The sequence below is a fragment of the Equus quagga genome, chromosome 13 (genome assembly GCF_021613505.1).
Source record: "Equus quagga isolate Etosha38 chromosome 13, UCLA_HA_Equagga_1.0, whole genome shotgun sequence".
Taxonomy (NCBI): Eukaryota; Metazoa; Chordata; class Mammalia; order Perissodactyla; family Equidae; genus Equus; species Equus quagga.
Window position 1 is genome coordinate 101,059,170 of NC_060279.1, and position 14,509 is coordinate 101,073,678.

General features: G+C 55.5%; 2 protein-coding genes and 1 long non-coding RNA gene across 3 annotated transcripts; 2 read left to right on the forward strand and 1 right to left on the reverse strand.

The window, feature by feature from the left end:
* Positions 1-2,642: 2,642 nt before the first annotated feature.
* Positions 2,643-11,800, reverse strand: PROSER3 (proline and serine rich 3). Its single transcript, XM_046681134.1, is given in 13 exon segments — positions 2,643-2,757; positions 2,760-2,827; positions 2,987-3,068; positions 3,158-3,933; positions 3,935-4,185; positions 4,299-4,468; positions 7,119-7,273; positions 7,371-7,453; positions 8,114-8,220; positions 8,326-8,453; positions 9,291-9,493; positions 9,712-9,893; positions 10,725-11,800. Coding segments are annotated over 12 exon segments (2,103 nt in total). The 5' UTR covers positions 9,721-9,893; positions 10,725-11,800; the 3' UTR covers positions 2,643-2,686.
* LOC124249874 (uncharacterized) lies at positions 4,399-9,127 on the forward strand. The gene is made up of 3 exons (XR_006891481.1): positions 4,399-4,475; positions 6,251-6,478; positions 9,084-9,127. It is a non-coding gene; the product is annotated as an uncharacterized LOC124249874 (long non-coding RNA).
* A 122-nt stretch (positions 11,801-11,922) lies between the features above and the next one.
* On the forward strand, positions 11,923-14,464 carry HSPB6 (heat shock protein family B (small) member 6). The gene is made up of 3 exons (XM_046681327.1): positions 11,923-12,150; positions 13,143-13,265; positions 13,357-14,464. Exons 1-3 carry the CDS (start codon positions 11,968-11,970, stop codon positions 13,525-13,527), a joined length of 477 nt encoding a protein of 158 aa, XP_046537283.1. The 5' UTR covers positions 11,923-11,967; the 3' UTR covers positions 13,528-14,464.
* The last annotated feature ends 45 nt before the right edge of the window (positions 14,465-14,509 follow it).

Consider the following 14,509-nt stretch of genomic DNA (forward strand, 5'->3'; position numbering starts at 1 on the left):
CAGGATTTCCCACAGGATGTTCCCCCCACCTGGAATATTCCTCCCCCCCACCCGTCAACCTCTGTGGTGGTTTTAAAACATGACTGCAAATTCTTTGACACTCTTCTCTGAAAATGTGGAGTCTATGTCTCCTCCCCCTTGAATCTGGGCAGGATTGTGACAACTTCAACCAACAGAGAATAGTGGGATTGCGCTATGTGATTTCCAGGGCTAGTGGTTAGAGGCAATGCAGCTTCTTCCTTGTCCACTGGGATGACTAGCTCTAGAGCCTTGAGGCATCATGTGAGCATTGTGACTGTGCTGAAGGAGCTACCCTTTGAGGAAGCCCAAGCCACACGGAGAGGCCATGTGTAGGCACCACAGTCCATGGTTCCAGCTGAGCCCAGCCTTGGGATCATCGGAGCCCTGGTACCAGACTGGTGAGTGATGAAGCTCCAGAGATTCCACCCCCAGCCGTGGAGGTTCCTTTGTCTTCCCAGTGGAACCCCTAGACTTCATGGACAGACACAAAATGTCCCCAATAGTGCCCTGTCCAAATTTCTGACTCAGAGAATCCATGAGCATAATAAAATGATTGTTTTATGCCGCTAAGTTTTGGGGGTGACTTGTAACTCAGCAATGGTAATTAGGATGGCCCTTTTCAACTAGTTAATTCCTATCTGTCTCAGCTGAAATGTAACTTCCTCAGGAATCCTTCTAGGTCCCACTCACTCCCACCTGCCACCCCCAATTAGATCAGTTCCACTACTAAACATCTTTTATTTCTCCTTATATCTAAACAGCTATTTCCTTCTTGTTGATTTCATTTAAATGTATGGTTTTTTCAAAATGGGTCTAAACAAATATTTACCGTGTCTGTGACATACAGAAGTACTTCTAACAGAAATCTATCCTATCCTCCCTTTTTAAATAAATACAGATATCAAAACAATCCTAATCATATATTCTCCAACATTTTGTTATGAAAAGTTTCTAACATACACCTAATTTGAAAAATTTTACAGTGGACTCCCATATACCCACCACTTAGATTCTACCATTATTTGCTTTATCTCCCATCTACCTATTACTCTATTCATCCATTAATCTAATTAATTTTGGGATGTATTTCAAAATAAATTAGAGACATTGATATACCACCCTTAAATACTTCAGCATGCATATCTTTAACTAGCGCTCAAAGTTTATTTTTCTTTTGAGGTAAACTGTACATTAAATAAAATTCACAAATTTCACTGAGTTTTGATAAGTGCATGCACCTGTGTAACCCAAACCCCTACCCAGGCTGGCAACAGGACTTTTTATATGGCAGCTCAGGGCTCCAAAGCAAGCGTTAGAGAGAGAAAGAGAGAGAGAGGAAAAAAACAGGTGGAAATTGTGTCATCATTTTTAATCCAGTTTAGAACATTAAAGCAGTACCATTTCCTCTGCATTCTATTTGTTGGGGCAGTCACAAAGTTCTACCCAGTTTCAATGAGAAGGGACATAGACTCTACTTTTTGATAAGAAGTGTGTCAAAGAATTTGCAGACAAAACAATAGGTTTTCCAATAGTCCAGACCATGACGATAGCCTAGACTGGGGTAAGGGCAGTGGAAGAGGGAAAAGGGGTTAAATTCTGGATAGATCTTCAAGGAAGAGATGACAGGGCTTGCTGGTTAACTGACTGTGGGTGTGATGGAAAGAGAGGCGTGAAGGACGATGATGAGGCTTGGGCTCGAGCAGCTCAGATGGAGCTGAGGAAAGCTAGGGAGGAACAGGTTTATGGGGGAAGACTGGGAGGCCAGTTTAAGACCTGTGGAGTTTGAGGCATCTCTGAGACCTTTGAGTGGGGAGAGTGAGCATGTAGCAGGATATAGGACCCTGAGGTTCAGTGGCCAGGTCTAGGCTGAAGAGAGAAATTTGGGGACTATCAGAATAGAGATGGGACTTAGAGTCACGAAGCCAGACGAGAGCATCTGGGAATGAGTATAGAGAAATCAAGGCCAGGGCCCTGGACATGCCAAAGTCACAGGTTGGGGCAATGAGGAGGCACGACCAGAGATGGGAGAGGGGTAGGGTGCTGGAAGCAGAGGAAGGAGGTGCTTCAAGGAGGGAGGGATTGGCACACCAAATGCTGCTGCTGGCTCCGCAGGATGCGGACTGAGGACTGGACATTGTCCAACACTGACATCCCCATTAGCTTCATGCCCAGAGGACAGTCCCTTTGGTCTCATCTGAGATAGGACAATCCACTCCTGAGTTGAGTCAGATAAGGTGAGTCCCAGTCTTACCTGGAAGCCCTCCCCTGCCCTCAAAGAGGATGAAACCAAAAGATTTTGTGTCAATGGTGAGGGACTGGGGGGGGGGGGGGGTGCGGGTGTAAGGGAGGGTGGAGTCATTTCCTAAATTAGCATGACCCTTGGCCTTTCCAGAACAACCCCTTTCTCAGAGACAACTAGTAATCTGAAAACTTTTTTTTGGTGAGGAAGATTGGCCCTGAGCTAACATCTGTGCCAATCTTCTTCCTTTTGTATGTGGGACACTGCCACAGCATGGCTTGACAGTGGTGCGTAGGTCTGCGCCCAGGATCCAAACCCCCGAACCCTGGGCTGCCCGATTGGAGTGCACGAACTTAACGATTACACCACCGGGCTGGCCCCATGAAAAGTAAATTTTTTTATTGGGAAAAAGAGACTTTGCACAATTCAAAGTTGTCCGGCCTCAAAAGAGGCTCCTTCCCTGGGCAGCTGAGTCCTTGGGGACCTGGGGGCCATCTGGCTGGAGGAGATCAAGACTCTGGGTCTTCAGTGTGGTTCAGCAGGCGCGATAATTGGGCTTCCACTTTCCTGGAAAAAAGCCGGGGTAGTAGAGGCTGAGGTATGTGCTCAGGGCTGGGGTCTGGGGCCGTGGGCATTTCCAGGAAAGGGGCTCAGGAGAGGGAGGCACTCAATAGGGGTTCTCTGAGGATTCAGAGGCCCAGAGTCATAGATCCTGGTCACGGTCACCTTTTCTGCTGCCGCAACTCTGCCCTCTGAACCCTTAGCACCTGCAGTACAGGGTCGTCCTGGAACTCGCTGCCGTCGGAGTCTGGGGGCAAAACAACGAATTCCAGGGAGCCGGACTCGTAGGGTGCTGGGCTGCCATCCAGATCCAGGCAGCCAGGCACATCCGCTCACCTTCGGCAGCCTCCAGAAGTCTGGCGGCCTGCGAGAGCAGGTCCTCTGAGGGGGCGTGGTCAGCAGAGGAGGAGGGCGTGGCCACAGCCTCGAGAGACCCCGCCTTGAACGAAGGGGGCGGGGCCCTGGCGCATGTGGACACCTCCTCAGCCGGAGGGGGCTGTCCCCTGGGCTGCGGACGCCCGGCTGAAGCCGAGGGACTGTGTTTGTCCTTGCAAAACACCGACCCCACTGGGGGCGGCGTGGCCTTGGTATTCCGAGACTTGGCCTTAGACTGACCCGGCGGGGTCTCTGCCTGCAGAAACTGTGGTTCAGACGGAGGGGGCGGGACCTCCGAGCGAGGGGGCAAAACCTTGGTCTGGGGGTGTGTGGCCTTGACTTTCGCAGACGGCGTCTCGCGTGGAGGCGGGCTCTCGAGGCGAGGGGGCGTGTCCTCCAGGCCGTCCGGAAACAGCCGAGCAGTTACCACCTGGTCCAGGGCGCCTCTGAGCTGCGGGCCGGGCCCCTCGTCCCCGGCTGTGTCTCGGCCAGCAGTGTCCCGGCGCGGGGCTCTGCTTCTCCGAGGCTTGGGGCCCTGCCTCTCGGGCTGGGCGGGGTTGCTTAGCACAGGGGTGGGCGGGCCCTGGGGGGCGGCTTGGGGCGCGGGGGTGGAGGCGGGAGGCGCGAGGGTGGAGACCCGGGGCGCGGGGTTGGAGGCTGGGGGTCCGGGGGTGGAGGCGGGGGGGGCGGGGGGGGGGGCGGGGGGCGGGGGGGGGGGGGGGGGGGGGGGGGGGGGGCGTGGGGGGAATGGCCCCAAGAGATACCCAGGGACCGGACTGCGGGGCCCAGAAGAACCCAGGGGGGCTGGGGCCCCAAAAGATGTGTGGAGAGAACCCTGGGGGAATAGGAGGTCTTTCTAAATAGAAGGCCTCCGGGGGACCAGGCCGGGCAACATTGCCCCAAAGTGGGACGCAGTGAGGCTGGGTTCCCAGGGAACCAGGGGTCTCCGCAGGGGGAGGAGAGGTCTGTAGGCTGATGGGGACAGGGACCTGAGAGGGAGAGAAAGGTTAGACGGTCCTCAGTCCCTCTCAGGCTCCTCTTCCCCCAGTTTCCCTTAGGCTTCCCCCTCCAGGCCCTCAGGCTCCTCCCTTCCCCATCTCACCGGAGTGGTGAGGGCAGGGGTCCGGGGCAGCACCCAGGTTCCGTCACCCTGACCTCTTCGAGCCTGTTCAAGCTTCCGCTGCTGCCGCCACTGGTACAGAATGTCATCCTCTGGCCGCAGGGGTGCCCGGGAGGAGACTGGGGCTGGAGCAGGGATAGGTGCCGGAGTTGCTGTTGGGTAAGCAGAGGGAAGGGCGGTAAGGGCAGGGGCCGGGGTGATGAGCAACCCAGCAGCCTACACACACGCCCTTCGAGGGTGCCAGAAGGTTATTCGGACAGGCTCTCCAGATAAAGTCCAACTCCTCTCTGGAGTGGGAAGCCAGGGAAAGGACAGAGGGAGAGGAGAGAGCACTCAGGGCTTCTCAACCTGCCATCATTCAGTTCTTCAGCATCCACAGATATTTATCGCGCTCTGGACACTGTGGTTACAGCAGTGCATAAGACGGATCCTCCAGAATCTGCCCACTTCTCCCCCCTTCGCTGCCCTTGACAGTTCCAACCCCACAGCAGCCTCCTCCCTGGCTCCCTACTGCCTGTCCTCCCAGTCTGTGCCCCGCCTGCAGCTGAGGGAGCATGGGAAGACAGAGTCAGATAGGGCCCTCCTGGGTTAGAGTCCTCCGCAGGCTGCACCTCTTTCCTGAGAAAAAGCAAAAGCCTTGCACTTGTGGTTCCCTCTGCTTGGAATGCTCTTCCCTCATGTATCCCCAGGGTTCACTCCCTCAGATCCTTCAGATCTTTGCCCACATATCACCTCTGGTGAGGCCTTCCCTGGCTACCCCATTCAAAACCGCAACAGCCCCCAGCCCTGCCCCTCCCTCTCCTCTTTCCTCTGCCATTTTCCTCCTTAGCGCTATCAACTTCTAACATACTAAATATTGTACTTTATTCATTGCTCATCTCTCCCTCCACAATGCCAGCCACACAAGGGCAGCGTTTTTTATCTGTTTGGCCATTAGCATACCCCAGTGTCAAGAACGGGGCCTGACGGCAGTATTTGTGGCATAAATGCAAAATGAACTGTTTACTGTGCTCCATGCCAGTGCCCCGCCCTGTGCTGGGGATCCAGCAGGGACTAAGGGCAAGGCCACTGGCTGTTGTCAGTCCAGTTGGGCAAAAAGACACCATTCCCATCACCCAGAGCACCTTTCATCAGTCCTGATCAGGAGGGCTACCATTCTCTTTCAGAAGCCCCCCATCTGATGCCGTACAGCGAAGGGGGGCATCATCTCAGACCTCTGTCTCCTCCCCATCCCTCTACATCTGTGATTCTACTTCCAAACCTGGCCACTTCCTTCTGCTCCGCTCCTCAGGCTCTGGCCCAAGTCAAACTACCAGCATCTCTCACTGGGTGTGACAGCAGCCAGAGGGAGTCTATTAACACCCAAGAAAGATCATGTCCCCTCCCTGCTCAGAACGTCCCGTGGCTCCCCAGTACTAAGATAAGGACCACATGCCTCACCATGCCTACGTAGCCAGTGTAATGTGACTCCTGCCAGTCTCCCCCACCTTATCCCATACCACTCTCACCCCCCGCTCTCACCTTTTCTAGTCCCTTGTCTGCACCATGCTGCCTCCCATCTCAGTGCTCCTGTACATGCTAGAGGGCTCTTGTCCCCGTCTCCATCCTTCAGGTCTCCACTTAGATAGCACCTCTTCTGGGAAGGCCTTCTCTGACTTCCCAGCATCACAATCCTCTCCTGCTTGGCCCGCATTGCTGCTTACATTTCACCTTTGTGAGATTATATAGCTAGTGTCTGCCCCACACTCACTCTGCTGTGAGAACCCTGACAGTGGGACCATGTATGCTTGGTTCCCTGTGGAGTCCCTAATCCTGCTCCCAGTGCCTCAAACACAGTAGGGATTCAATGCTTGTTAGATGAATGAATAAATAAATGTATTCATTCATTCAAAACAATTCATGAAGTAGGTACTAGTTTTATCCTCACTTTACAGATGAGAAAACTGAGCATCAGGAAGGAGAGATGAATAAAAGGTGAAGCTTAGAAGGAGGGAAGAACCAGACAGGCGAGTGCTTGGGCCGGATCACACAAACGCGTCTCTGTTCCTTGTACTCCCCTGTCCCCATGCACGGGAGCCCCGGGAGTCAGGGAGAGCATCAGCCTGTCCACTGCTGTGTCCCAGGACCTGAGCACAGAGTAGCAGTAACACCAACGATGGCAGGTACAGTAACCTAGGTCCTTAACCCCATCTATGAAATCTTGGGGGCAGAAATTTGAGAGTTCAACAGTTTGCGTATTTTAGCAAAGTGGCATGGTATGTAGAACACAGACAGGGGTCTGGGGCACCACACCAGACTCAAAAGCATTGGTATTTGGTTGAACAATATGAAATTGCCAATAGTCTGCCATTTTTTACTTACAGGACAAAAATTTCATATGGTTCAACGTAAAATATCCATAGCAAAACGTATGAATATTCACCCTAAATGAGATATATATAGAGAGAGAGATTATAAATATCCTTCATACTGTTTAGGTCAGATTTTGCCATCAATCAGGTATGGTGCCAAATCTGCAAAAAACCTTCTGATTGTGGAGTTTTGTGTTCAGAACTGCAGACAGGATGCAGAGAGAGAACGTGTCACACTAATGATTAGCTACGGTAACAGAGCTGTGCTAAGTGCTCCGTGCATGCACCAACTCACTGCATCCTCACCACACCAGAGCAGAGGAGGACAATTATTACCCCTGTTTTAAAGTTGGGGAAGCCAGGTCCAGAGAGGCCCAAGGTCACACAGCTGGTAAGTGGCGGAGCTGGGATTTGCACCAACTGTCCTCGATCCTTGCCTCCCAGAACTTACCATGTGCCCTGGGGTCAGAGCCCTTGCTGGAGTCAGGGATGAAGGCCATGGAGAAGGGTGAGAGGCCATCAGAGCTGACGGGGAGTGAGGAGCTGCTGGCATCACTGGGGCTGACGGAGGAGGAGGAGGAGGAGGAGGAGGAGACAGAAGCCTTGCTGTAGGGAGAAGGCAGATGTGAGACCACAGGGGTCTCAGGCGGTGGGCGGGGCCTGGAGCTGCAGGAGTGGGGAGGCTGGGGGGCAGGGGAGGCACCTGCGCTGGAGCAGCCTGGCAGCTCTGCTTTGCAGGCTCAGCGTCTCCAGGTCCAGCAGGGATGAGTTCCATGTGTTAAGGCTCTGTGGAGTGAGAGGGTCAGAGGCCAGCCCTCTCCCGAAGGCTGCTGGGAAAGGCATCTGGACAGAGGGCCTGGAGTGCAGGCCTGAACTCCACCTGGTACCCCCACATGCTGGCTTAGAATCTGCTCCGCCTCCTCCTCGGGAAGAGAGACCCAGTTTTCTTCTGTGGATCCGCACCCCTCAGTGCAGTCACTGCTGTGGGAGGAGGGCAGACCCCACCTTCCTGACCAGGCCTGGCTAATCACAACATTCTGTCCTCTGGTTCACGGTGATTGATCCAAAGATGAGCGAATGAGAGGAAGCCCTGGGGCTCTAGAGGGAGCTATTGGGAAGGGCTTCTCTTTCCACTGGAGTAAGTCAGTAAGTTGGAAGCCTAGAGTTACTGGGGCCATCTTGGCTACTCTGAGGGGAAAGCCTGCCTGAGATTGAGCCCAACAAAGAACAGAGAACCAAGAGAGTTGAGTTCCTCCCCATACTGTTCAAACATCTGGATCCAGCCATGCCTGAAAGCATCTACTTTTGGATTTCTTGATTGTATTAGCCAACAAATCCTCCTTTCTTTGTTTAATCTTCCTTGAATTGGGGATTGACTCTAATTCCATCCCAGGGCTGGTGCTGTCAGTTCAGGCACCTAGGGGAAGGAGTGGATGGGGATGTCACCTGCTTTATTTCCTCAAGGGGGGCCATAGCCTTAGCCTGTGATGCGCTGGCCATCTTGGCAAGAGTTGGGACTGCTGTGTTGAGTCTTCCTTCTGGTTCACTGGCTCCTGCTGAGAAGTCCCAACTGATCATGGGGACCAAGAGGAGTGGCTGCTGGGGGCATTGATCAGGAAAGGTTTTAAGTCTGGAGTGGATGGGGCTGAAGCAGGTACCTGTTGCAAGCTGACTGCTGGGGTCTGGAGATTCAGGCCGCAGCCACCAAAAGTCAGCTGGGGCTGGGCCTGCAGTCTCTCGTTCCTCCCGGCTCGTGGGCTGAGCCTGACGGAACCGGTGTATGTACCTGTGAGCATCAGAGAATGGGAGGTGGGTCGGGTGAGGGGAGCCAAATAACAACAACAATAATAGTTACAATAGCCAATGTTTATGGAGCCCCAGGCAGTGCCTGGTAGTTGTCGCTCAATATCTATTCTCCTTTCTTATATAGTAATACAATATTATATGAGACTATATAATAATAATACTGGGCACATAGCCACTTTTCTATAGATACATTTACCAGGTGTCCCTGTAGCTTTATGGCCATGTAACTAGGTTCTTGACCAACACATATGAGGATACGTGATTCTAGAAAGTAGATGTGGTTGGGAGCCATTTTGGTCCATGAAGGAAAGGGCCACAGAGCCATGGGATGGGAGAGCAACAAGACGGAAGGAAGGTGTCTCTGACGCCTCAACTAGTGGCTGCCCTGTCAGCCCTGGCTGCTTCTGCCCGGACTGTTAGATGAGGGAGAAATAAATGCTACCTGTTTAAGCCTCAGTTAGAGACTCTGTTACAGCAGCTGAGCTTGTATCCTGCAAATCCAAGTGCTCGCTATGTGACAGGCATTGTTACAGAGGCTTTACAGACAATAACTCATTGAAAGCTGAAACAGCCCTAGGGGATATGTGTTATTAATATCCCCAATTTACAGATGAAGAAACTGAGGCCGAGATCATACAGGAAGTAAGTGACAGAGCTGGGATTTGAACCCAGGCAGCCTAGCTCCAGAGCTCTTCATAACACACATGAGGTATGGTCCTAAAAGTGCTGCATAAACACCTGTGGTTGTGATGGTGATTATGGGATCCCTGCCCCCTGCCCCAAACCCTTCTTTCCTCCCAGGGCTGTGGGTACTTACTTGGCCACCACGGAGTCCCCACTCTCAGTCAGGGTGCGTGGTGGGGAGGCTCCAATTTGTCCCTCAGTGCTGCTGGGTGGGGAAGGGGTCCCTGAGCTGGATGGCCAGAACTCCTCAAACAGCTCAGGAGAGTTGGGACCTGTGGCCAGAGTTTTGGGAGCTTCTGGGAGCCTGGATCTCTGGGTCCTGGACGGGCTCCGGGTCTAAGATAGGGGAAGTGCGGAGAAGAAAAAGTGAGGCCTGAGGTCATCCCTGTAGGGGACTGAAGACACATGTGTAGTCTCAGTCGGAGGGGAGGAAACACATCTCACAAGGGTTACAGGCTTGGAGTGACTGGAGCTGTGATGGTGGGTCGAGGTGGGAGAGGCCTGGATGAGGGCAGGGCTGTGAGGAGGGGAGGGGGACTGTCTTAATCTCTCACCCCCATCATCACGTCTTCCTTCCCTCTAGTCGTCACTCCTTTGCTACTGGACTGGCACACAGCACTTTCTGTGGGGTGTCCTCACCTTGAGGTGCCAGGTCTGGCTTTGGGAAGGCCAGTAGTGGCTTCAACCCAGGGGAGCGTCCCCAAATGGGCTGTCTTGGATGGAGAAAACTGGCAGGCTGCAAGGGGAGAGTGGGTTTGGCAGGCAGAGCATGGTCACTGCAGGCGTGGGGGGCGAGGGTGGAGTCAGGGTGGGAGGATAGGAAGAGGAAGGCAGAACCAGACTGCAGGTCCCATGGATTCCTGGGAGAGATGGACTATAAATCCCATGAAGCACTGCTGCACATTCAAGCTAATGATATTGGAGGCATGATTCCCACCAGCCCTTGGAGCACTCTCGAAGAGGAACCCAGGAACTGCTCCACCCTCGATACAGTCTGGGAGGAGTCTTCAAAATACAGAGGCGCAGTCCTTGCCCCAGACTAAAAGAATCGGAATATCTAGAAGGGGAGCTAGGCATCTGTGTCTTTTTCGCAGCGTTTCACGTGAGTTTTGAAGTGGACCTCGGGTTAAGAACCAAGGCTAACTCCTATTACCGGACATTTCCCATAAGTCCTTGGGACACTCTCTAGGGAGAAAAGGGGAGGAAGGACTGCAGTCCCCATCAGTCACTGGGCTCCGCCTAAGCCAGAAAGGTAAAAAACAACACCCATGAGTCTGGGGGCAATTTCAAAATTAAGAAACTTAATTCCCAAGATGCCCCTGGACACTCTTGGAGGAAAAAAGTCCCTTGCGGCCACTTAGCGGAATGTAGGACGCTATGGGCCCCCCAGGATGGTGAAGTCTAAGGCTGGAGCAGCCAAAAGCTGTGAAGCATCTTGGGAGTTGTAGTTCCGGTGCGGTTGAGAACGAGATTCTGGACCCTAGCAAACTTGACCCTAGGCTGTGTTGTTCTGACCCTCGGTGCTCCCCAGGCCTCCTGTGTTCCCCAGAAGAGGGATCGGCCTTACCCGCGGTCCATCCTGCCGCTACCTCGGCGCTTCCGCCTGCTTCTCTCCTTCAGCCGACTGACCCCGCGCGCATCTTTGTCGCTTAGCAATGTCCTGTCGGCCCCGCCCTCTCTGGGAGTGCCGGCGCGGGAAGAGAGCGGCCTCCGAGGCTACCAATGATAGAGAGGAAAATAAAAGGAATTGAAAAGTGGCCAAACGGAGATGCCTCACAACTCACTGTAACGTCGGCCTGACTGAAAGAGAGTGTTTGATTGGAGAACTGTAGCGTACAGCAGTAATTGACAAGCCTGTGGACCAATGGAAAGGATCTGAGGCCGGGCTCGATGTTGGGAGGGGTTCTAAAATACACTTCTTGCTGTCGTGTCTTCTAACCACTCCCCCTTTTGCTGCAGAAATCTCAGCCAGACTCCAGTCTAACGACGGTTTTTCTCGTTGCAGGGGGCAATCAGGGAGTCTGTCCGCTCTCTAACCGCCGTCCCTCCATCAGTCGGACCGGCCAACGGGTCCCGCTGGGTCATCTAAGCACTTCCGTCTTGCTGCAGGAGCAGCTGGTTGCGCCAAGTGCCAGGCCTGGGCTCTTGGCCGAGGTGGTGGGATCAAAATGAGCTATTTCGGGCCCCGGCGCGCGGCCCCCGGGGGGCCAGCCTGGACTGTTCGTGCCCGTGCCCCCTGGCCGCTGCTCACCTGGCAGACCGTGCTACCCTGCGTACCCAAGGCTGAGTCAGAGACACAGATTTAGGCCCGGCCTGCCGCGGGGCTGGGCCCAAGGCCCGGGTGAGATGGGAGTAGGGTCTGTTCTGTGTCCTCTTGACAGCCTGGCCCACTTACAGCATTCCCTGTACCGGGGAATCAGCTCCTAAGACGGCCATCTGCGTCATCCCCAGAGCTGCCTGCGGGGCGGGGGTGGATTAAAGGGACTGGGAACTCCGCGGTGGGCTTCTCAGGACTTGGATCCCAAACGCCACGCTGTGCTCCCCACTCCGGCAAGGCTCAGCCTTAGTTTCCCTTTCGGGAAATTGGGGAATCTTAATGAAACCTCTTTGGCATCCAGCAGGCGCTTAATAAATGGCTAAGTCATTGTTGGGCTTTCTAAATAAGGCTCTATTAATGGCCGAGTCTGGCCACCTTCCCAGTGTCCCCGGGCGGCCCGCCGAGGGGCGGACACAGGGCGTGCTATAAATCCGAGGCGGCGGCGCACGCAGAGGCACTGCGGGTCCCAGGGCGGCGGCGGCGGCGGAGCAGGATGGAGATCCCTGTGCCTGTGCAGCCGTCGTGGCTGCGCCGCGCCTCGGCCCCGCTGCCCGGGCGCATCTTCGACCAGCGCTTCGGCGAGGGGCTGCTGGAGGCCGAGCTGGCTGCGCTCTGCCCTGCCGCGCTGGCCCCCTACTACCTGCGCGCCCCCAGCGTGGCGCTGCCGACCGCCCAGGTGCCAGGCCTGAGGGAGGGGCGGGCACCGGACCACTTCCAAGGCTCGGGGTCCTGGTCACCCTGAGGGAGTGAGGGCGTGTCCCTTGACTTTGAGCGGGAGCAGAGTCCGGTCACTCCGCGGGGCTTCCGGAGTTCCCAGAGTATGGAATCTCAGAGGCCGGATTACTGAAGGGGGTGGGAAGTCCATGTCGAGAGGGAGAGGGTCTCAGCTCTCAGGGGAGTGGAAGGGCTGGGTCACTGATGGGGCGGGGCGGTACTCTGAGAGGGTAACTCTGGAGGAGGCTGGGGACCCAGGGAATCTCGGGAAAAGGGGGAGCCCAGTCATTCTGAAGGGCGTGGGGCTCCCAGTGACTCCCGAGGGGAGGGAATGTTTTTGTTAACCTTGGGGAAGAGAGTTTGGAGACTGTATGTGGTGACTTTGTCTCCTGGAGAGGCAGAGGGGAGGAAGGGTCCTGTGACTTGAGAAAGAGGGGCCTGGCCACTCTGAGAAGCGGAGGAGGAGTATTAGTAACAGCTGAAAGGCAAGCGGTCCCGTGACTCTAGTGGGAGGGTAGAAAGAAGACTCTGGAGACCGGGGGGGAAGAGGCATCTTGGCGATTTCTGGCTGGGGGTGGGGAGGCAGTAAGGGCCCTGGGGGCTCTGAGAGGAAGGGAGCTGGGGAGTCAGTATCCAAGCGGACACGCTGACGGTGGGGTCGTTGACACTGGGGGAGGGGGGCAGGCCTCACCCTGTGAGGGCGTTGGTCCCTGACTTTGCAGGGGAAAGGGGCCTCATCACTCTGGGTGAGAGAGGAATCCCAGTGATCACACGGGGAGGGGTGATCTCAGTGGGGGAAGAGCTCCTCAGCGGCTAAGAGTAGGAAAGGGAACTCCCCAGTTCCGGAGGCCAGGGTCAGCTGCAGCAACGGGACCGACCCGGCCCCGACGCGGGAGGGGCCTTGCTGGGTCCCGGGAGCCCGCCCCGCCCCCATGACAATCCGTCTGTGCGCAGGTGTCGACCGACCCCGGGCATTTCTCTGTGCTGCTGGACGTGAAGCACTTCTCACCAGAGGAAATCTCCGTCAAGGTGGTTGGCGAACACGTGGAGGTGCATGCGCGCCACGAGGAGCGCCCAGTGAGTCCGGGGGGCGAGGGCGGGGCCACAGGCCGGAGGGCGGGGCCTCTATAGGGAAGGGGCGGGGCCGCTCAAGCCTCTCCTCCCGCAGGACGAGCACGGCTACATCGCGCGCGAGTTCCACCGTCGCTACCGCTTGCCGCCTGGCGTGGATCCTGCCGCCGTGACGTCCGCGTTGTCCCCTGAGGGTGTCCTGTCTATCCAGGCTGCACCCGCGCCGGCCCAGGCCCCGCTCCCGTCGCCGCCGGCTGCTACCAAGTAGGGGTGTGGGCACACCTGAACCCCGGGAGCTGCCTCAGGCCCCCTTTTAAAGCCGACCTGACTCCGCCCAGCCAGATGTCCTGAGCGCGCCAAGACCACTCGCCCACCCAATCTGGGATCCCACCCTGACCCTTCCAACCTAAACTTAGTCCTGATAAGCTAGACCTTCCACTGACACTCCCGCACTCACAACCCCTCCAGCTTTCAAACCCCCAAAACCTCCCTAGCTTGCAGACCCTACAAGCACAACCCCTCAGCCTGCAGTCCCCCATCCTCACTGATCCTACTTTCTTGGCATATAACCCCACTCAAAACTCCCTCCTTGATTTCCTTCTGATTCCTCCAGGAAAACACCTCCACACCCCATTTCAATCCCCTCCCCTCTGTGACACCAGATTACAGTGGACAGCCCTGCCCCACCGTAGGCCAGTCAAGCATAACTGGCCCCCGCCCCCGCCCCAATGTCCCAGACTCTGCACAGACCTTGGACCCCAGACCATCCAAGCCTGGCCCCCAAGGCTCTGGATCCTTCCCCTCATTCCAACCAGACACTCCACTCTCCCGACCTGAGCCCTCCAACCCATCTTCTGACTTGAAACCCCAGCCAGCCACCCCCAGACCCCTGAACTCCTTTTCTGACCTCCACTCTAGGACACCTATTCTAGGCCAACGAGGACCCTCAAGCTCAACCTGTACAGATATCCTAGGCCCTCATCCTCGCCTCTAACCATAACCCCCTAGTCACTTTGTCTGGATCCCCAAGTCTCCAACCACATATCCCACGCAATCTACCTTCCACACCCCTCCCCTTATTCTCCAAGACCCAACCAAGTAGCCCTTTGATTCCCCACACTCTTTCTCCCTCCTTGAATTCCCTGCTGCCCCATCTCCTCACTCCTCTCTAAGCCCACTCCCCCAATAAACGTGCTAGAGCTGTGCCAGCTGCTTTATGTCTGGACCAGGAAGGATGGGCTGCAGCCACA